This window comes from Myotis lucifugus, unplaced genomic scaffold (genome assembly GCF_000147115.1).
Source record: "Myotis lucifugus unplaced genomic scaffold, Myoluc2.0 scaffold_19, whole genome shotgun sequence".
Taxonomy (NCBI): Eukaryota; Metazoa; Chordata; class Mammalia; order Chiroptera; family Vespertilionidae; genus Myotis; species Myotis lucifugus.
Window position 1 is genome coordinate 3449618 of NW_005871067.1, and position 20889 is coordinate 3470506.

Consider the following 20889-nt stretch of genomic DNA (forward strand, 5'->3'; position numbering starts at 1 on the left):
ACAATTCTCAGGGGGAAAGAGGTAGGGGGGTACAGGAAGAGACTGGACAAAAATTGTACACCTATGGATGAGGACAGTGGGGGTGGGGGGTAAGGGTAGAGGGTCGGGTGGGAACTGGGTGGAGGGGAGCTATGGGGGGAAAAAATAGAAACAACTGTAATAATCTGAACAATAAAGATTTAATAAATTTTAAAAAAGAGTATTATGCTCAATGAAATAAGTCAGACAGAGAAAGAAAAATACAATATGATTTTACTTATATGTGGAACCAAAAAACAAAAAACCTAAACTCATACATAAAGGAACAGATTGTTGACTGCTAGAAGCAGAGTGGGAGAAATGAGTGATGAAGGTCAAAAGGTACAAATTTTCAAAAAAAAGTACAAGTTTTCAGTTATAAAATCAGTAAGGCATGGGGAATATAATGTGCAGGTGATGACTATAGTTAATAATACCGGATTGCATATTGAAAGTTGCTAAGGAGGAGTCTCAGCGAGCCTTCCAGCCCGGCCACTTCCCAGCGATAGGCTCCTCAGACTTCTCGCACGGCACGGCCCCCAAACGCCAGTCCTCGCTCCCACCTCAAGCGAAGAAACCCAAAGTGCCTCCAGCCTCCAAGCCGGAGAAGAGCCGACCCCTCCGGACGTGCCGAAGGGAGAAAAAGAACAGCAAGAAGCGATTGAGCCCTAACCGGTTTGCCTCAGTGGATAGAGCGTCAGCCTATGGATTCAAGGGTCCCGGGTTCGATTCCGGTCAAGGGCATGTACCTTGGTTGCGGGCACATCCCCAGTAGGGGGTGTACAGGAGGCAGCTGGTCGATGTTTCTCTCTCATCGATGTTTCTAACTCTCTATCCCTCTCCCTTCCTCTCTGTAAAAAATCAATAAAATATATTTTAAAAAACAAAACAAAACAAAAAACACCAGAAACTTTTGGTACATGGGATGACACCCAATCAACTGAGCCACACCAGTCAGAGTGGTAAATAAATATTTTTGAGTAAGTAAAAAAACAAAAACAGAAAACAAAAATGTATTTATATTACATTTATTAGTGTAACATTGGTTTCAGGTGTACAATCCTATAATACATCTTCAGTACACTGCATTGTGTGCTCACCACCCAAAGTCTAGTGTCCTTCCATCACCCAGTATTTGAAGCACTTTACCTTCTTCCACCTGCCCCCACCCCCCTTTCCCTCTATTAACCACCATTTTGTTAACTGTGTTTGAGTTTGTTTGGTTTGGTTTGTTTGTTGCTTTGTTTTATATCAACATTGAGGCCTGGTGCACAGACTTGTGCACCGGTGGGGTCCCTCAGCCTGGCCTGCACCCTCTCCCAATCTGGGCCCCCCTGGAGGATGTTGGACTGCCGGTTTTGGCCCAATCCCCACTGGCCTGAGGAATATAGTAGTGTGCAAAGCAGCAGGTAGCCAGGGAGGAGCCCAAACCTGGGCTGGGCACCGCGCTGCTTCGGCTCATCCTGGCCTTGCTGCCACCGCTGCTCAATAGCACTGCCACGGAGGCGGGAGAGGCTCAAGTCGCTGCAGCAGCGCTTACCAGCCATAAGCCCGGCATCTGGTGCCTGTCAACTGCTCACTGTGAGAGCACACTGACCACCTGGGGGCAGCTCCTGCGATGAGCGTCTGCCCCCTGGTGGTCAGTGCATGTCGTTTGGTCACTTAGGGTTTATATATATATATATATATATATATATATATATATATATATGTATAGGTATAAGTGAAATCATAAAGTTCTTGTCCTTTTCCATTTGACGTTTCTCTTAGCATGATATTCTCAAGATCCATCCATCTTGTTGCAAATGGCAATACAATATTTCATCAATTTTTATGGCTGAGTTGTATTCCATTGTATATATGTACCACATCTTCTTTATCCATCGAAGGACACTTAGCATATTTCCATGTCTTGGCTACTGTGAATAATGCTGCAATGAAGATAGGGGCATATACTAGTATATCTTTACGAATACATGCTTTCACATTTTTCATCATTTCATCTTTACAATAATGTTGCGAAGTACTACTACTCATTTTATTGATGAGGAAACTGAAGCTTCTAGAGCAGCGGTTCTCAACCTGTGGGTCGCGACCACCGGAAAACACATATAGCATATCAGATATTTACATTAGGATTCATAACAGTAGCAAAATTACAGTTATGAAGTAGCAACGAAAATAATTTTATGGCTGAGGGTCACCACAACACGAGGAACTGTATTAAAGGGTCGCGGCATTAGGAAGGTTGAGAACCACTGTTCTAGAGTCTAGACAGAGTAAGTAACTAGCAAAGATTATCCCATATAATAACACTTGGAGTGCGGGTGAATTTCCCGCCAAAATATAAGATGGCTCTGTCTTTTGGTTTTGTTCCATCCACCAAAAGGGTGGATTACAAACAAATATTTGGTAATACGCAGTTACAATCGGCCCGAGTTTACACGTTTCCCGCACTCCACCGCAAATCTATATGAACCGAGTTTTAAGACGGCTCCCGCGGAGTACGCGCAATTCACGCGAGCCGACTTAACTCGTTTCCCGCACTCCAAGTGATAAAAGCCTAATATGCTAAGTGTCTGGTCATCCGTTCAACCAATCAAAGCATAATATGTTAATATGCTAAGGCCACTCAACCGCTCACTATGACGTGCCCTGACCACCAGGGGGTAGACGCTCGACTGGCAGGTTAACTTGCTGTTGGGGTCCAGCCAATCAAGACTGAGCGAGACAGGCCAGACATGCCCTGGAGCCCTCCCGCGAACCCTCCCCGGCTGGCAAACCTCCCGTGTCCCTACCTGGCCTCGATCGTGCACTGGTGGGGGTCCTCGACATGGCCTGCACCCTCTCGCAATCTGGGACCACTTGGGGGATGTCAGAGAGCAGGTTTCGGCCCAATCCTGCAGGCCAGGCCAAGGAACCCCACTGGTGCACGAATTCGTGCACCGGGCCACTAGTTACATTGATAATGAGTAGAGCTGAAATTCAAACCCAGGGCCTGGGCTCCTAACTTGTTCTGCACATGAAGTTTTCCAACTCTGGAGGGCAGGCTGTGTAACTGCCAGAGGCAAACACAGGGAATACATTACATTTGTCTTTGAGAGACGGAAGGTTTTTTAGGAGAATGAGATCACATTTCTACCACGACAGCAGATACTAACTTTACACCACAATTCGCCTCTCAACCCACAAGGTCTAAAATATTTACTATATGCCCAGCTGGGTGGCTCAGTTGGTTGGAGCATCATCCCATAGACCAAAAATGTCACGGGTTTGATCCCAGTTGAGGTGTGTATGTGATGGGGCAGAAACAGAATACTGGGAACCAACTAGAATTGTTAAGAAATATTAATCATGCTCTGTTAACCATGATTGTTTTATTTTGATTAAAGAAGGCACATTTTAACCTGGCTGGCAGTTAGACAGGACCTGGGAGCTCACCTGGAAATGCAGCCCATCCTATCCATTTGGAACTGCCTATTATCATGGAAAGATTAACAACTTTGCTACACAAACCAGAAACACCAGCCCTTTGAAGACCCCCAGCCCTTGAATATCACTAGCCCTTTGAAGATCCCCAGTCCTCTGCTTACCTGTTAACTGCCTATTTGGCATACCCTTTGGCTACTTCCCCATGTAATCTTTGCCTTTTACCCAAAGTAAGTAGTTGGTTTATGGTGGGGTGCAGAACAGATTTTTGTGGTAACCTGCTGCACTCCCATATTGCCGGCAGTATTGGAATAAATGCTCTTATATGATTCAACCCTATCTCTGCTCAATTGGCTCGAGTAATGACAGGCAGCACAGACCAATAGTTTGTCTGGTTACATATGGGAGGCAACCAATTGCTGTTTCTCACATGTATATTTCTCTCTCTTCCTCTCTAAAAATCAAATCAAATAAAATATTTACTGTATGGTGACTTATCAAAAATGCCTGTTGACTTCTGTTGTATAGCACATCCACTTACTAAATTATCATTAAGCCATTTACTTTTTTCTTAAAAAAGAATTACTGTTATGTGTCCATGTTCACCACCGTTATTCAACATAGTACTGAAAGTTCTAGCCAAAGCAATTAGACAAGGAAAAGATACAAAAGGCATCCAAGTTGGAAAAGAAGAAAACTATATTCACAGATGACAAGATTCTATATACAGAAAATCCCAAAGAATCCTCAAGAAAATGACTAGGTCCAATAAGTGAATTCAGCAAAGTTACAGAGTTCAAGATGAACACAAAATCAGTTGTTTATGGGGGGCATAAAAAATAATTTTTGGCTTATAAAGTTTGTGGATAATTTCAGTCCATAAAAAAAATTCTTCCCACCTTCCAAGTTCTTTTACCTGGGCTAATAATCAAATTAACAGACACAGATTAACAGGATAAAATCAAATTTCAATACATGTACCTGGGGAATTCAAATAAGTATGAAAATTCCAAAGACAGTGAGGAAAAATGAGGTATATATTGGATGTCCCAAGAAAATGTATACACACTTTAACAGCTGATAGCTCAATTTTGAAAATGAAATGTATTTTAATAAACACTGCCTTTACAATTGTTCAAAATGTGTGTATACATTTTGGGGGGACACCCTATATGTCATTTGGACACTACAGAAAGTGGGGGCAAGGGTTCTGGGATTTCAATGGAGAATTAGGCAGTTCACAGGTAGCAAACAAATTCTTCCTAAGCAACTCAGAAACAATGGGACAGAGGGAACTTTAGTGAACAGATTTTTGCATGGATCCTTCCTGTCAACCATACTTAATTCAGATGTGCTAAAGTGACTATGCTAAGGCAATTATGCTTAAGGTTCCCTTCCCAAAGCAGGTTTTTCTATCTGAATCTATTTAAGAGAGAAAAAGGGGTAAAAACAAAACTCTTCTTGAGTTTGTTGGGCATTAATTGTTTTCAGCACAAAATAATCTGCCAAAGTGGCACTTTCCCAGGAGACTCACTCCTGACTTCCAGTTTCTATATACCTACCTGCAACACACAATCCAAAAAGGAAACTAAGAAAGCAATTCAATTTACACTAGCATCTAAAAGAATAAAACAGAAGTAACTTTAACCAAGGAGGAGAAGATTTGTACATTAAAAACTAGAAAATACTGCTGTAAGAAATTAAAGACAAATGAATGGAAAGCCATCTGTGTTTTTATGTAGAAAGACTTAATATTGTTAAGTAAACACTAACAAAGTGATTTGCAGATTTATCTCAATCCCTCTCAAAGTTCCAACAGCCTTGTTTGCAAAAACGGAAAAGCCAATCCTCGAATTCATATGGAATTACAAGAAACCTTAAATAGCCAAAATAATTTTGAAACAGTACAAAGTCAGAAGATTCAAACTTCCTGATTTAAAACTAATACAAAGCTGCAATAATCAAAACTCTGCGGTACTAACATAAGGACAGACATAAATCCATACATGTATGGCCAATCAATAGGAAAACAGAGTGTGCCAAGACTTGCAAAACATTGAGGTTAAAACTGGACAATAAGAAACCGAACATGTTTTTACAGTATCCTACCAAAACAAAGAAACAAACGAAAAAAACAAAACACAGGAGGCTGTTTCCAGTCTATCCATCCACAAGGACCAGCCAAATTAGCTAACAATGCCTGAAATGAATCCAACTAACAAACCTAAGTCTACAGTTAGCAGTTGAATGACCCAAGGTGACCTTAAGAGCTCAGCAGAACCAAAATTCACTCTTACCACAGAACTAACATGTAAAAACCTGGTCCTCACAGACCCATTTCTAAAGCAAAAGGTACCTAAAACTGTTGCCCATCAGGAAAGAAAACCAGACACCACTAGGAATGTGTGACTCCAATCAACTAGGCCAGTGGTAGGCAAACCGCAGCTCGAGAGTCACATGCGGTGGCTCTTGGGACCCTTGAGTGTGGCTCTTCCACAAAATACCACGTGCGGGCATGCACTTACAGTGCGATTGAAACTTTGTGGCCCATGCACAGAAGTCAGTTTTTGGCCTGGGCGAGTCTATTTTGAAGAAGTGGCGCTAGAAGAAGTGGAGGGTGTCGGTCGGTCAGGCGACAGGAGTTGCGGCACAGGCGAGCCTCGGGATACGCGGTGCGGGGGAGGCGCGTGCAATTCATACACGAGTTGAGTGAGCCAGTCAGTCAGCAGTCTCATTGTGCAGTGGTTAGTGCTAGTTGTGTCCCAAATCACGTGCGGGTGACAAAAGTACCTACTTGAAGCATAAAGTTACCTGTATTTTTCTAACCAGCTGCAAATCCTACAGGTATTTTTGTCATCAATTTAAGAATTGTAATTACTGAGAAACCAAGATGGCAGCATAGGTAAACACCTGAAATTGCTGCATCGCACAACCACTTCAAAAATACAAATAAAAGACAAAACGGATATCATCCAGAATCACAGGAAGGCTGGCTGAGTGGAAATTCTACAACTAGAAGGAAAGAGAAAAGCACACTGAGACTCAGAGGTGTGGAAGTAAAGTGCAGAGGCACGGAGGTGGACGCGGAAAGGGCTGGCAACTGAGGACGCAGTTGTCTTTTTCAATAGGGAGGGAGACACACACTCCCGCTCTGAACTCCAGTTCCGGGGGAGTCTCTGGGGACCCAGACTCATATGGGGAGAAACTGGACTGTCTGGCATCGGTCGTAACTCGAGGGCGGCTTTCTCTCAGAGGTGCTTGCAGCGATTACCAGGACACTGAGACACGGGGCCTCTTAGGGTAGGACTAAGGATCAGCCATAGCTGTTTGCTCCGCCCTGTTGATTCCCTGAGACCCTGCCCCACCCAAGCTGTGTGCAGAGGCTTTTGCATATGAAAGGTCTGGCCCTTTGCAATCTAAAATTACCTAACAAACTGCAGCTGGGTCAGAGAGACCCAGAACATCCAGAAGAAGGCCCAAGGCCCCACAGCAGCTTGCACTGCTTCACAGCTGGGCCTCATCTGGGCACCTCCAAACCCGAAACAAAGAAGAGGAATCTGCAGATCTCTCCATAGCTCCTGCTGGAGAGCCTCAGGCAGAAGCTAAATTAGCACCTCCTTAGAGATCCAAGTGCCAGTGTACCCAGTGGTCAGAGTGGGACCATCCAGATTACAACTCCTCAGATCCATAAGGGACATACTCAGGGGGCAGACTCAGTGAGCACCAAAGCCCTATTGAAGCAAGTCTTGCCCCATAAGGGTGTCTCCAGCACAGAAGTTCTCCCACCATAGATACAGCTGATTCTCACAGCCAATTGGCCTAGAGGTCAATTCCACCCAGTGATACCAACTACAATCAAGGCTTAACTACAACAAGACTGTGCACACAGCCCACAAAGGGGTGCACCAAGAGTGTCCACCTCAGGTAATTGGGGAGGTTGAGCCACTGGGGCCCTATAGGACACCTAGCACAGAAAGCCACCCTATCAACACAGGGAAGCAGCCAAAATGCAGAGACAAAGAAATAGGTCACAAATGACAGAAATGGAGGAAAGCAAACTACTGGATATAGAGTTCAAAACCACACTTTAAAGGTTTTTCAAGAATTTTATAGAAACCGCTGATAAATTTAGTGAGACGCTTGATAAATCTAGTGAGACCCTCGAGGATATGAAAAAGGACCAAATGAAAATTAAGCATACACTGACTGAAATAAAGAATATTATACAGAGATCCAACAGCAGACTAGAGGATCACAAGAATCAAGGCAAAGATTTGAAATACGAAGAAGTAAAAAATACCCAACCAGAAAAGCAAAAAGAAAAAAGAATCCAAAAATATGAAGATAGTGTAAGGAGTCTCAGGGACAACTTCAAGCGAACCAACATCCGAATTATGGGGGTGCCAGAAGAAGAGAGAGAGCAAGATATTGAAAACCTATTTGAAGAAATAATGACAGAAAACTTCCCCTACCTGGTGAAGGAAATAGACTTACAAGTCCAGGAAGCGCAGAGAACCCCAAACAAAAGGAATCCAAAGAGGACCACACCAAGACACATCATCATTAAAATGCCAAGAGCAAAAGACAAAGAGAGAATCTTAAAAGCAGCATGAGAAAAACAGTTAGTTACCTACAAGGGAGTACCCATACGACTGTCAGCTGATTTCTCAACAGAAACTATGCAGGCCAGAAGGGAGTGGCAAGAAATATTCAAAGTGATGAATAGCAAGAACCTACAACCAAGATTACTTTACCCAGCAAAGCTATCATTCAGAATTGAAGGTCAGATAAAGAGCTTCACAGATAACAAAAAGCTAAAGGAGTTCATCACCATCAAACCAGTATTATATGAAATGCTGAAAGGTATCCTTTAAGAAGAGGAAGAAGAAGAAAAAGGTAAAGATAAAAATTATGAACAACACATACACATCTATCAACAAGTGAATCTAAAAATCAAGTGAATAAATAATCTGATGCACAGAATAAACTGGTGAATATAATAGAATCAGGGGCATAGAAAGGGAGTGGACTGACAATTCTTGGGGGAAAAGGGGTTGGGGGGTGCAGAAAGAGACTGTACAAAAATCGTACACCTATGGATGAGGACAGTGGGGGTGGGGGGTAAGGGTAGAGGATGGGGTGGGAACCAGGTGGAGGGGAGCTATGGGGTAACAAAAGAGGAACAACTGTAATAATCTGAACGATAAAAATTGAATTAAAAAAAAGAACTGTAATTATTTTGTGATGGTGGCTTTATTATTATAAAATGAAACATTTTTTTAGGTATGTTGAGATGGTTTGGACATATAGAGAGGATGAACGAAAGGAGATAGATGAAACAAGTATACGAGTGTGGATGGGAGAGTTGGAAGGGGTTGACCTTATCGAACCTACCTCAATCAGATTGAGGACGTTTTTAGCAAAGGCCAGCTTAGGAGTACCCTAAAATTAAGTTAATAACAATGTACCTACCTATATAGTTTAAGTTTAAAAAATTTGGCTCTCAAAAGAAATTTCAATCATTGTACTGTTGATATTTGGCTCTGTTGACTAATGAGTTTGCTGACTACTGATCTAGACCCTGTCACATTGGAATTCCTTTGTGCCTTCTCTCTTCCTGAGATCTTATCTTAAATGGCTAAGTTTCAAAATTATCCAGTCAGACCCTCCCAAATCAGAATTTATGACTATATATAGGTTGTCCCCCCAAAATGTATACACACTTTAACAGCTGATAACTCATTTAATTTTGAAAATGAACTGTATGTTAATAAACACTGACTTTATAATTATTCAAAGTGTGTATACAATTTTTGGGAACATCCTGTATAACCTCTACTTACCTTTTAAAACTTGTCTCTTGCCCACGCATCAAAGGGTCTTGGGTTTGATTCCAGTCAAGGGCACATACGTGGGTTGCAGGTTCTATCAGGCTGTGGGTCTCTCTCTCCCTCCTTCCCTCTCATCCCCTCTCACTCTCCTGGCCCTCATTTCCCCCCTCTCTAAATGTCAACAGGAAAAATATCCTTGTGTGAAGACTAACAACAACAACAAAAAAAAGGCAAAGGAGGACAACATGAAGAGGGGAAAGTCAGGTGGCTGCTTCCGCTAGTTAGTAGCCAGAGGAAAATGGATCTGGAGGAGCAGTTGCCTGATGGGGATAAGTGGTATAGTAGCAAAACTCATCATTCATGCCCCTCCTGGGGAATTCAATGAGGTGTTTAATGATGCTTGGTTACTGCTTAATAATTAGATAAACTTCTCAGGGAAGGAGCAGCCCATGCATTTGCATATAACTTGGACCAGTTTATTCCAGCAAAAATTGAAGGTTATAATAAATAGCATTAGGTACTGATAACAAAACATGGTGACATGGGAAATGGCAAGTTTTTGGATCCAAAAAACAGAATCTGTTTCAAATTTGAAGCAACTGATCCAAGACTGTATGAAGGAGAGAAATAACTGAATCACAGAGAACTTCAGTAGAAACTGCTCTGGGAGCTTATGTAAAAGAACATTATCCAAATGGGATCTACACTGTATATGGTAAAAAAAAAAAAAAAAAATAGATAGATAGATAAATAGATAGTAAACCATTATTGCATGCACAGAAAGCCATTAGTTCCAAGAAAAAAAAACACTTTGGAATGGTGACTGGCAGTCAGAATGGAAGTTTACAATCATTCCTTTAACCACTTTGACAAGTGGTTGGCATCTTGAAAATTCAGGTTCATTATTATGAAGATGGTAATGTTCAGCTAGTAAGTCATAAAGATATACAAGATTCCCTGTCTAATGAAGTGCAAACAGCAAAATAATTTATAAAGATTGTAGAAAATACAGAAAATGAATACCAGACTGCCATCAGTGAGAATTAACAAAGACAATGTCAGACACTACTTTCAAGCCTTATGTTGGCAGTTGCCGGTTACACGCACTAAGATTAATTGGAACAAGATTCTACAAGATTGGCAAAGAGATGCAGAATGCATAAGATAAATATTGCATGATCAAATCATTTTAATGTCTTTGCATTTAAAAAAAAATTATTGCAAAATTATTAAGAACTGTCAAGCTACCTAGTCAGATGGTTGTTGCCATTTAAAGATCACTGTAATTAGTTTGGTTAGAACACAAAGCTTAGCTAATCAACAATTATTTTTCATTTCTTTTGTTCAAAGAGGACTGAAAATCAATTTAGTTTAAATATCTTTCACTTTCGGGTATGCCTTTCTTACAAAGAGATGGCTCCTCTGGTTTAATATCAAGTTTTTGAAGTCTTTCAAAAATTTTAATTACCATAATCCTAAAATTATTTTCTTTTGGTTTATGAAGTAACTTTTGATATTTATCCAGTTCTTTTTTGTTGTTGCAAATCCTCACTCGAGGATATTTTTCCATTGATTTTTAGAGAGAGTAGAAGGGAGGGGGAGAGACAGAGAGAAATATCAATGTGAGAGAGACACATCAATTGGTTGCTTCCTGCACACGACCCAACCAGGGCCAGGGATAGAGCCTGCAACCAAGGTACATGCCCTTAACTGGAATTGTACCCATGGCTCTTCAGTCTGAGGGTTGACGCTCTATCCCAGGGGTGGGCAAACTTTTTGACTCGAGGGCCACAATGGGTTCTTAAACTGGACCAGAGGGCCGGAACAAAAGCATGGATGGAATGTTTGTGTGAACTAATATAAATTCAAAGTAAACATCATTACATATGCCGGAAGCCGGTCCATCCTTGCTGCTTGACACAGTCGCTGCAGGAAAGAAACATCTGCACAGCATATGTTTCAATGGACCTGGCGTATATAGCATACTGTTCTTAATATGTTTGCTCCCTTTAGCGCCATGTGTTTTAACCAAGGTCACCTCTCCGAGAAAGGTTGTTTCCCCAGGTGGGGATCTTTCCCTGAGGTTAGGGAGGGGATACAACCCCTTAATTAAGTGCCAGGCGGGTAGTTAAGCTACATAATCTTTACTCCCTGGAATGGAGATAAGAAACACCCTAACCTTTGTAATAGAAATTGACAGGATTAAAATCGGCTGGTATAAATACGGATGTAACAAGACAATAAACATCAGATCCTCGTCAGTTTCTAACCAGAACTCCGACCAGAACTTTGGCTGGAGATCCTGGCTAGAGGTCCTGACTAGGCTGCTGATCAACTGAAGGCTGTCTTCGTGTCATTCCTTCTTCGCCGACTCCGTCCACACCTTTGGGGACCCCTGGACCCGCTGGGATTGGACCCCAGCAGGTACGGTCTTTTTTTTTTTTTTTAGTTTTATTCATTTCAAACGGGCCGAATCCGGCCCGTGGGCCGTAGTTTGCCCACGGCTGCTCTATCCACTAAGCCAAACAAGCTAAGCCTCCCCAGTTCTTTTTAACGGAGTCAATAATGGACATTCTAGTTTAAAGTGATTGATGGATTTAGCCATATATGCTGCTAAAGAAATTGTCTACCTTTTTCTTCTCACCTCTTTCATTTATGTAAGATTGAGATTAGAAGGAAAGCATTTTCTATATCAATTTGTTTAAAGCTTTCAAGGTTATTTAGCTAGCTGAGTGTTTAAATAAACATTTTAAAAACAAGGGCAAGATCTAATGCTGTTTTGAGATTCTAGAATTAAATGAAAAAACTTATTTCAGAAATGTATTTAATGCTTTTTTCTTGTGAGTTACACAAATTAGCTTGAATTCCATATGTTCCTGAGTTGTTTTTAATCATAATGCTCTAAAATTATAACAAAGCAAATTTATAATACATATAATCCTGAATCACTAAAAAAATGGGCAAAGGACTTTACTAGACATTTAGAAGACATACAAATGGCCGAGAAGCACATGAAACAATGTTCAACATCATTAGTCCTTAGGATAATGCACATCAAAACCATAAAATACTACCTCACACCACACCTACTAGATGACTAACAAAACAAACAAAAGCATGAAAAATAACTGGTATTGGTGAGGATGTGGAGAAATTAGAACCTTTTTACATTGCTGGTGGGATTGAAAAATGCTGCAGTTGCTGTGGAAAACAGTTTGGCAATTCCTCAAAAATTACCTATGACCCAGCTAATTCCACCCCTAAGTATTAAAAACAGGGACTCGCCCTGACTAGTTTTACTCAGTGGATAAGAGTGTCGGCCTGGGAAAAATACCACATGATCTCACTCATTTATGGATAATAAAGACCATTATAAACTTATGAACAAAAATAGATACAGAGGCAGAACAGTCTCGAACAGACTGTCAAACTACAGCGGGAAGGCCAGGGAGGGTTGGGGGGCAGGAGGGGAGATCAACCGAAGGACTTGTATGCATGCATACCAATGGACATAAGACACTGGGGGGTAGGGGAGGCCAGGGGATTGTCAAGGGCGGGGAAAAAAAGGAGACATATGTAATACTCTTTGAGTGTCGGCCTGCAGACTGAAGGGTCCCAGGTTCAATTCCGGTGAGGGGCACATGCCCGATTGTGGGCTCTATCCCCAGTAGGGGGCGTGCAGGAGGCAGCTGATCAATGATTCTCTCTCATCATTGATGTTTCCGTCTCTCTCTCCCTCTCCCTTCCTCTCTGAAATCAATCTATACTAATAAAAGGGTAATATGCTAATTACACTGATGTCTTCCGGACGCCCGTCCGGACAAAGCCACACCAGCTGCTATGGTGGAGGCGGCGCCACAGGAGCAGAGCCGGCAGCGCCGCCCCTTGCGCAGAGGCGGTGCGGGAGAGGCCGTGGTGCCGGCCAGTCCAGTGCCGGGGCCCCTTCCGCAGAGGTAGTGAGTGAGGGGGCTGCACGGTCCCTTCTGCAGAGGCAGCCACATAGGCAGTGGCGCAAGCCCGGTCCTGGTGCCATGCCTCCACAGAGGCTGGACGGGGTGCGACCTGCTGTGCCTCAACCTCCCACAGTCCCTTCCCCAGCCAGCCTAGCCCCAGATCACCCCCCACCCACCAGTGGGCGGGTGTCGGGGCCAGCGCTAAGAAGCGAGGGCCGAGGGCTGGCAGCCGCAGTGGCTGGCAGTGGCAGCAGCAGCAGGATGATGGGGGCAGAGCCTTCCCATGATCGGCCCCGTTGCCTCCCGCAAAGGGAGGCCAGACTGTGGCTTAGGCCCGCTGTCAGTAGGGCATCCCCTGGGGGCTCCCGAACTGTAAGAGGGGGCAGGCCGGGCTGAGGGACACCCCACCCAGTGCACCAGGCCTCTAGTAAAAATATTTTTAAAAACACACACACACAAAAACAAACAAACATGGACTCAAACAGATACCTGTACACTCATGCTCAGTGCAGCACTGTTCACAATGGCCAAAAAGTAGAAAAAGCCAAGTGTCCACTGATGGATGACAAATGGATAAAACATGGTCTATCCATACAATGAAATATTCAGCTTTAAAAGGGGAGGAAATCCTGACATATGCTACAACATGGATGAACCTTAATAACATTAAGCTAGAGCCCTCGCCGGTGTGGCCTAGTTGGTTGGTACGTCGTCCTACACTGAAAGGTCATGGGTTTGATTACTGGTCAGTGCACATACCCAGGTTGTGGGTTCAATCCCCAGTCAGGGTGAGTATGGGAGGCAACCGATAGATGTTTCTCACACTGACGTTTCTCTCTCCCACTCCCTTCCTTTCTCTCTAAAATCAATAAAAACAGCCCTAGCCAGTGTTGCTCAATAGTTAGAGCACTGGCCCTCACACAGAGGGGTCACCAGTTTGATAACAGTCAAGGGCACTTACCTGGGTTGCAGGTTCAATCCTTGACCCGGGTTGAGACATGTGTGGGAGACAACCAATCGTAGTGTCTCTTTCACATCGATGTTTCTCTGTCTCTTCCCCTCCCTTCCACTCTCTAAAAATCAATGGAAAAAATATCCTCGGGTAAGGATGAACAACAACAAAAAAGTTTCTGACACAGTATTTGTTGGATGAATGAATGAAACAAAACTATAGAGACTGACAACAATGATTAGTAAATTAAATCTGGAGCTAGAATTGAAATGTGCTCTTTAATATTTGAAAATGGTAATACCTTCACTCATTAACTAGATCAAATTTAATTGATAACTAGCATTAAATTTATAGCTGTTCAATGTTTGACTGCCATTTTTTACCAATGAGTCAAGTTGTAAGAATACATATAATTCCCATTAGATCTTCATCCATATCCCCAGTTTTTAATACTGGCTTTATCTTTTTTCTATATATCCATTTTTGTTCTGACCTATTTGAAAGTAAGTAGCGTGGCTCTGGCCAGGTAGCTCGGTTGGTTAGAACTGATACACCACAGTTGTGGGTTTAACATTAAGAAGCATTCAAACTGGTGAAGAATTTGTGTGAGGTTATTTGAGCCAAACTAATGACAAATACCGGGAAATAGAATCTCAATGGATTGCAATAATGCTCCAGAGAATGGCAGTTTTGCACTTTGTTTTACACATTACAATCAAAAGAGGAGATGTAAGTGGTTTACATGAAATCCATTGGTAATAAATTAGGAAGGCGGAAGCAAAGGGGGGTGGGATAATCTCTGGGAATGGATAAAAACTAAAATGAAGAGAAACGTACTTCTTTTACTTAGGAGGGTCCAGGATAGTTTACAGTCAACAATTAACTCAATAACACTGAGGGGATTTGTGGGCTCTGCAGAGCGGTGCCTGTGCTTTGAGGGGTCCGGAAAAAGGAAAATTACTTTGAGATTCCAAAGATATGTTATGATATGTTAGCATAATTACTTTGAGATTCCAAAGATATGTTATGATATGTTAGCATACATGCAAAAAGATAATAGGCTCAGTTAAGGTAAAGATTGACCTTTGTTAGATACCAGCCTAGGACATGACTACCCACCATAAACTGCTTTCTGGTTAAAAAGTTTAATTTCAGACCATCTTTTGTGGTTACTTTAGGTCTCTGAGTTTCCAAGGCAACCTCGAAAGCCTTCCCCGAGCTAGTCAGGTCAGCATGTGGCCCCTTTTTGTTCACAGGCTCAATCTCTAGTCAGGGCACACACAGTATAAGAAGCAACCAATAAAAGCATAAATAAGTGGAACAACAAATTGATGTTTCTCCCTCTCTCTAAAATCAATAAATAAACATTTAAATAAATATGTAAGTAGTGTTTTTGAAAAGCTACATTGAGTAACATTTTATTATGCATACACAAAAATAATATGGCGGATCCTTAGTTTGCATGCCGTTATTGAATAGATTAGCATATTCCAGCATTCCATCTTATAATGATGTAACTCTTCTTACGATGTTTCTATCAAGACCAAGCATACTGCTTTTAGGTGGTACTGCATACTGCTAAGATTTCTTTTTGTTTCCCTCATTCATACAAGCTTCTTAAATCTTGTTTATTTCACCTTTGTTTATCTTTGGTTTTACCTTCATTTTCATAGAAGCTCCTACAAAGTTGTATATAATAGTAGGTTTTCTTTTTCAAAGTTATACTAAAAAGAATGTTCATACATTCTGGGCTGACAGAATCACTGTCCCCCCACCCAGTTATGTATCTGAACCATCAAACTGTATTGATAGAGACTCTTATTATTTTAAAATTATAAGGATTTTTGAGATTATCTTTAAAAATTAAGAGTCTAAGTCTACTCTTTTTCCATTATATCGTAGTTTCTGATCCTAGAATTTAATGCTTGGTCTTTTACCACTGGCAGAATGATTGAAGGCTATAATGGGAGGAAGTAGTGCTTGGCACTCGGCCTGAAAGTTTACTGCCTTGGTGATTGTAAGAATAAAGTCAGATAAGTGTTGAATGTGTTGATATAAGAAATGTCCAAACCTGTAAGAATCTTTATGAGTTTGAGCCAAACTAATGACAAATGCCAGGAAGCAAAATCGCAGCAGTTTTGCACCTTATTTTATACATTAGAAACAAAGAGGAAGACATAAGGGGGTTACATGAAATCCACTGGTGATAGGTTAGGGAGGTGGGAGAAAGCAAAATGGGGAAATCTGTGGGACTGGATGAAAAGTAAAATTAAGAGGCACATACTTCTTTTACATTGGTGGGGATAGAATAGCTAACAGTTAATAATTAATAGGATAACAATAATGAGGGGCTCTGTCGACTCCTGCTCTGATGGGAGATTGTGCTCTCAGGGGTCTGGAAAAAGAAAATTACCCTGACATTCCAAAGGTATATTATCAGTAGATACAAAAAGACAATAGACAGGCTCAGTTAAGTAAAGACTGACCTTTGTCAAGGAAGATACCAGCCTAGGACATGCTTCCCTGGCATGACTCGCTTTTAGTTAAGAAGTTTTAATTTAAGATTATCCTATGTAGTTACTTTACTAGAAGGTGTCTTGAGTTTTGTAAGGCTCACCATGCAGGCCTCCCCTGAGCTTGTCAGGTTTAGTGTGTGTATCCTTTTTTGTCCACAAGTGTATAGCCAGAATGGTTCTCCGTAGTTCATGTGGGAAACTATTTCCTGAGTTTGTTCTTGCTCCTCAGTAAGACTGGATGCTGAGCAGGAAAAGTAAACCAGAAATCTTGAGAAGCAAAACTTTGGAATACATATGACAAAGATTAAATAGCCATAAAGATTTAAAAAAAAAAATTCTTATACAGTGGAACCTTGGTTCTCGAGCTTAATTCATTCTGGAAGGCTGTTCGAGAAGCAATTTGTTTGAAAACGGAATCATTTTTCCCCATTAGAAATTATGTAAATTTGCCGAAACTGGTTTGGCTCAGTGGATAGAGCGTCGGCCTGCGGACTGGGGGGTCCCGGGTTTGATTCCGGTCAAGGGCATGTACCTGGGCTGCGGGCACATCCCCAGTGGGAGATGTGCAGGAGGCGGCGGATCGATGTTTCTCTCTCATCGATGTTTCTAACTCTCTCTATCTCTCTCCTTTCCTCTCTGTTAAAAATCAATAAAATATATTTTAAAAAAAAAAGAAATTATGTAAATTTAAATATATTTTTATTAATTTCAGAGAGGAAGGAAGAGGGAGAGACAGATAGAAACATCAATGATGAGAGAGAATCATTAATTGACTGCCTCCTGCACGCTCGCCACTGGGGATTGAGCCCGAAACCCAGGCATGTGCCCTTGACCGGAATTGAACCTGGGACCCTTTAGTCTGCAGGTTGACGTTCTATCCATTGAGCCAAACCGGGTAGGGCTGAAATAATGTAAATTTAATTAATCCGTTCCAGACCCACAAATGATTGTTTTAACCTTTCTTATATACAGTACATATCTAATGTACTGTTTAATCTATAAACACTTCTTTTCTTAAAATTATCGAACCACCCTCTACTAGGCTTAAATAAATCATTTTCAGCACTCATTCCAGGGTTGTCTTTCAGGTCACCATCTTTGCTTGTTCATATATCACTGCCTCCGAAATGCTGTCACTGGCTAACTGCTTTTCATATATCAAAATCTACAATAGTTTTTCTATCTTTTAAATTGTCCATGATAACTGTTTCTTTCACACCCTTAGCAATATTAGCACTCCATGCCCTTTTTATGTCTTAAAATTGACTTCCCCAACAACAAAAGCATTCTCTCATTTGTTTGTGGACTGAGAGCTTTTTGTCATGCTGAGCTATCAGCATGAAAGGGTTGTCAGTTCAAAAACCAAAGTTGGAGGGAGACATTTTTTCTGTTAACAACTTGGTTGAGAACTGAATTATTTGAGATGGGAGACATTCAAGAAAAAGAGGTTTGACTGTAAATGAACAAGAAAATGGGCAAAGGGCCCTAGCTGGTTTGGCTCAGCGGATAGAGCGTCGGCCTGCGGACTCAAGGGTCCCGGGTTCGATTCCAGTCAAGGGCATGTACCTGGGTTGCAGGCACATCCCCAGTAGGGGGCGTGCAAGAGGCAGCTGAATCGATGTTTCTAACTCGCTATCCCGCTCCCTCTCCCTTCCTCTCTGTAAAAATATCAATAAAATATATTTAAAAAAAAAAAAAAAAAAAAGAAAATGGGCAAAGGATACAACAGGTAACTAAAAAATTTTTAGTTTTATGTTTTTTATATATGTATCTTAAATTTGCCATTTAGCCATATTCAAGTGTACAGTTCAATGGCATTAAATACATTCACATTGATGTGCAACCATTACTACTGTCCATCTCCAGTACTGTTTTCATCTTCCTCCTGCCAGTGGAAATCGTGTTCTTTCAGAGTCCCAAGGAAAGAATTTCAAGAGACCTGCACGTGGGAGGTTTTGGTGTGGTAAGAATAGAAGGCTGCCTCTGGGTTCCCAATGTCCAGAAATTTTGCACCATTGCTTCAGTTCATGTCCTGTCCCAATCCAGCTAGTCTGTTTCTGGCTGTGCTCCAGCGGGCTGGTACCGCTACATCCAGTACCAAGTCCACGCAGCTGTTGGCCAGGGAAACTAACCAGATGAGTGTGTGTTACTAAAGTGGGTAAGCGGGAGGGGGGCTTTAGGTATACTGCCTACAATTCTTTGGGACTGACAAAATTAGGAGTGCATAAATAGATGAATCCTCTTAATTCTAAAGATACTACCCTCCTAGCCAAATATTTTCTAAATATTTGCTATGTGCCAAGCACTGTGTTAATTGCAGGTGATACAAAATAGTGAGATTGGCTCCATCTCTCACCTCAAGGCATTTACAATATATTTGGGAAAATTATACCTAAAAATGTTCCAATCTTTACTGTATTGTGCAACTAACAATAGTATTAATGGCAATGGACTTTAATTATTTACTGGACAGAACTGTTCAATGTCAGCAAGTGTGTAGCTACAGTTCCATCTCTATATCCGCAGGACCCATCACAGCCCCTAGCACACAGGAGCTGATTAAAAAGTTTGTTGAATGACTGAACAAAATAATTAAATCAAGGTAGTACAAGACGAATGGGAAGTTAATAGACAATGAAAAGAATCCACTACATGTGTGGGGCCTTTGGTTATCTCTCCCCTTCACCCCAGCCTCCAGCCTACAATTCTTTTCCTCATTTAATAACGGGATATACACTAAGCGCTAACTGCATGCTGGGCACTGGATTACGTAACAGTGATACCAAGATTAACAAAATCACATTCCCTGTATTCAAGGAGCAGGAGAACAATACGGAACGCTGATGCTTTAGCGCTGAAACGGGCCCCGAGATGGCCGCGTCTCACTCCCGCGGAGGTCAGGATGGAACAGGCAGAAAGAGGTGGACGAGGGGGGGAGCGGAGCGCCAGCGGGCGGACGGCCCCGGCGGCCATCAAATGATGCCCGGGAGACAGGGTGGCAGTGGGCAGTTTCGGTAGACCTTGAAATGCACCCTCTAGGGTCGAGGATGCCCAAGGCGAATGGACGCGAAAATTTTTGTTTACTTTTCAATTACAGTAGATAATCCTGAAGATTTCACACCAGAAAGTTGACTACAGCTTCGGGAAAAAACCCCTGAAACGACGGCGTGGACACGGACTCTTGAGCAGCAGACTAATTTCAACGTCACGTCACCCCTTCCCAGTAACGGCCCCAAGCAGGTACGTCAACACCCAGCACTGTGTGAACCGGTCACGGACCCTCACACGCCGCCGCCGAGACGCTGCCGGAGACCCAACTTTCACCATTTCCCGAGGCTCCCCCTTCGCTGCCGCCCCCGCCCCGCCCGCTCACGTACCCCCTCGGTCTTCATGTCCAGGATTCTCTCCACCTCGAACACATCCTCCCCGTCCTCCTCGCTGTCCCCCACGGCCTCCGCTCCTTTCTTCCCAGCGTCCTTCTCCTCGCCCGCCGCTCCCTCGCCTTCGCCGACGGGCGGCTTGCTGGGGCTGTGGGCGCCCGACACGGGAACCGCAGCCATGCTTGCGACCTCCGCAACCGCCGCCGCCATAGCCGGAGCTGGAAACCCCCGCGCGAGCGGTCGCGACGCACGCCCAACGTCCTCCGCGTCCCGCGCTCAACCTGAGCCCGTTGGGTCCGCGTGAAGCCACTGGAGAGGAGTCAGCAATGGCGGTCACGGAGCCCCGCAATGATACGCTCACCAACCAATCACGTCGAGGCGGACGCGCCGGAGCCCAGTGGTGTCTACGGGAAGTGGGTGGGCGGGCCGAGGGGCGTGCTGGGCGGAAGAGGAACAAGGAGGGTGCCGGAGCGCCCGGAGGGGAGGGGCGGGGACTACCGCGGCCGGAGGGGAGGGGCGGGGACTACCGCGGCCGGAGGGGAGGGGCGGGGACTATCGCGGCCGGAGGGGAGGGGCGGGGACTACCGCGGCGGGGGAGGGGCGGGGACTATCGCGGCGGGGGAGGGGCGGGGACTATCGACTACCGCGGCGGCAGGGGAGGGGCGGGGACTACCGCGGCGGGAGGGGAGGGGCGGGGACTATCGCGGCCGGAGGGGAGGGGCGGGGACTATCGCGGCGGGCGGGGATAGGGGCGGGACTATGGGCTGACTGAGTCCCGGGAGGGATTGCAGGCCCTACCATGCCTCACTG

At 43.4% G+C, this 20889-nt stretch overlaps 1 protein-coding gene and 1 pseudogene across 12 annotated transcripts in view; one reads left to right on the plus strand and one right to left on the minus strand.

The window, feature by feature from the left end:
* The window catches only part of MPHOSPH8 (M-phase phosphoprotein 8), a 79261-nt gene extending 58770 nt beyond the window's left edge, over positions 1-20491 (minus strand). For all 12 annotated transcript variants that reach the window (XR_002828426.1, XR_002828427.1, XM_023751153.1 and 9 more), the window contains exon 1: positions 20077-20491. Coding sequence is in view for 10 of the 12 variants with exons in the window: in XM_023751153.1 (XP_023606921.1) it covers positions 20077-20289 (213 nt within the window). In the remaining 2 variants the exon portion in view is untranslated. The remainder of the gene's footprint in view (positions 1-20076) is intronic.
* On the plus strand, positions 9538-10688 carry LOC102427599 (annotated as a pseudogene).
* Positions 20492-20889: the final 398 nt, after the last annotated feature.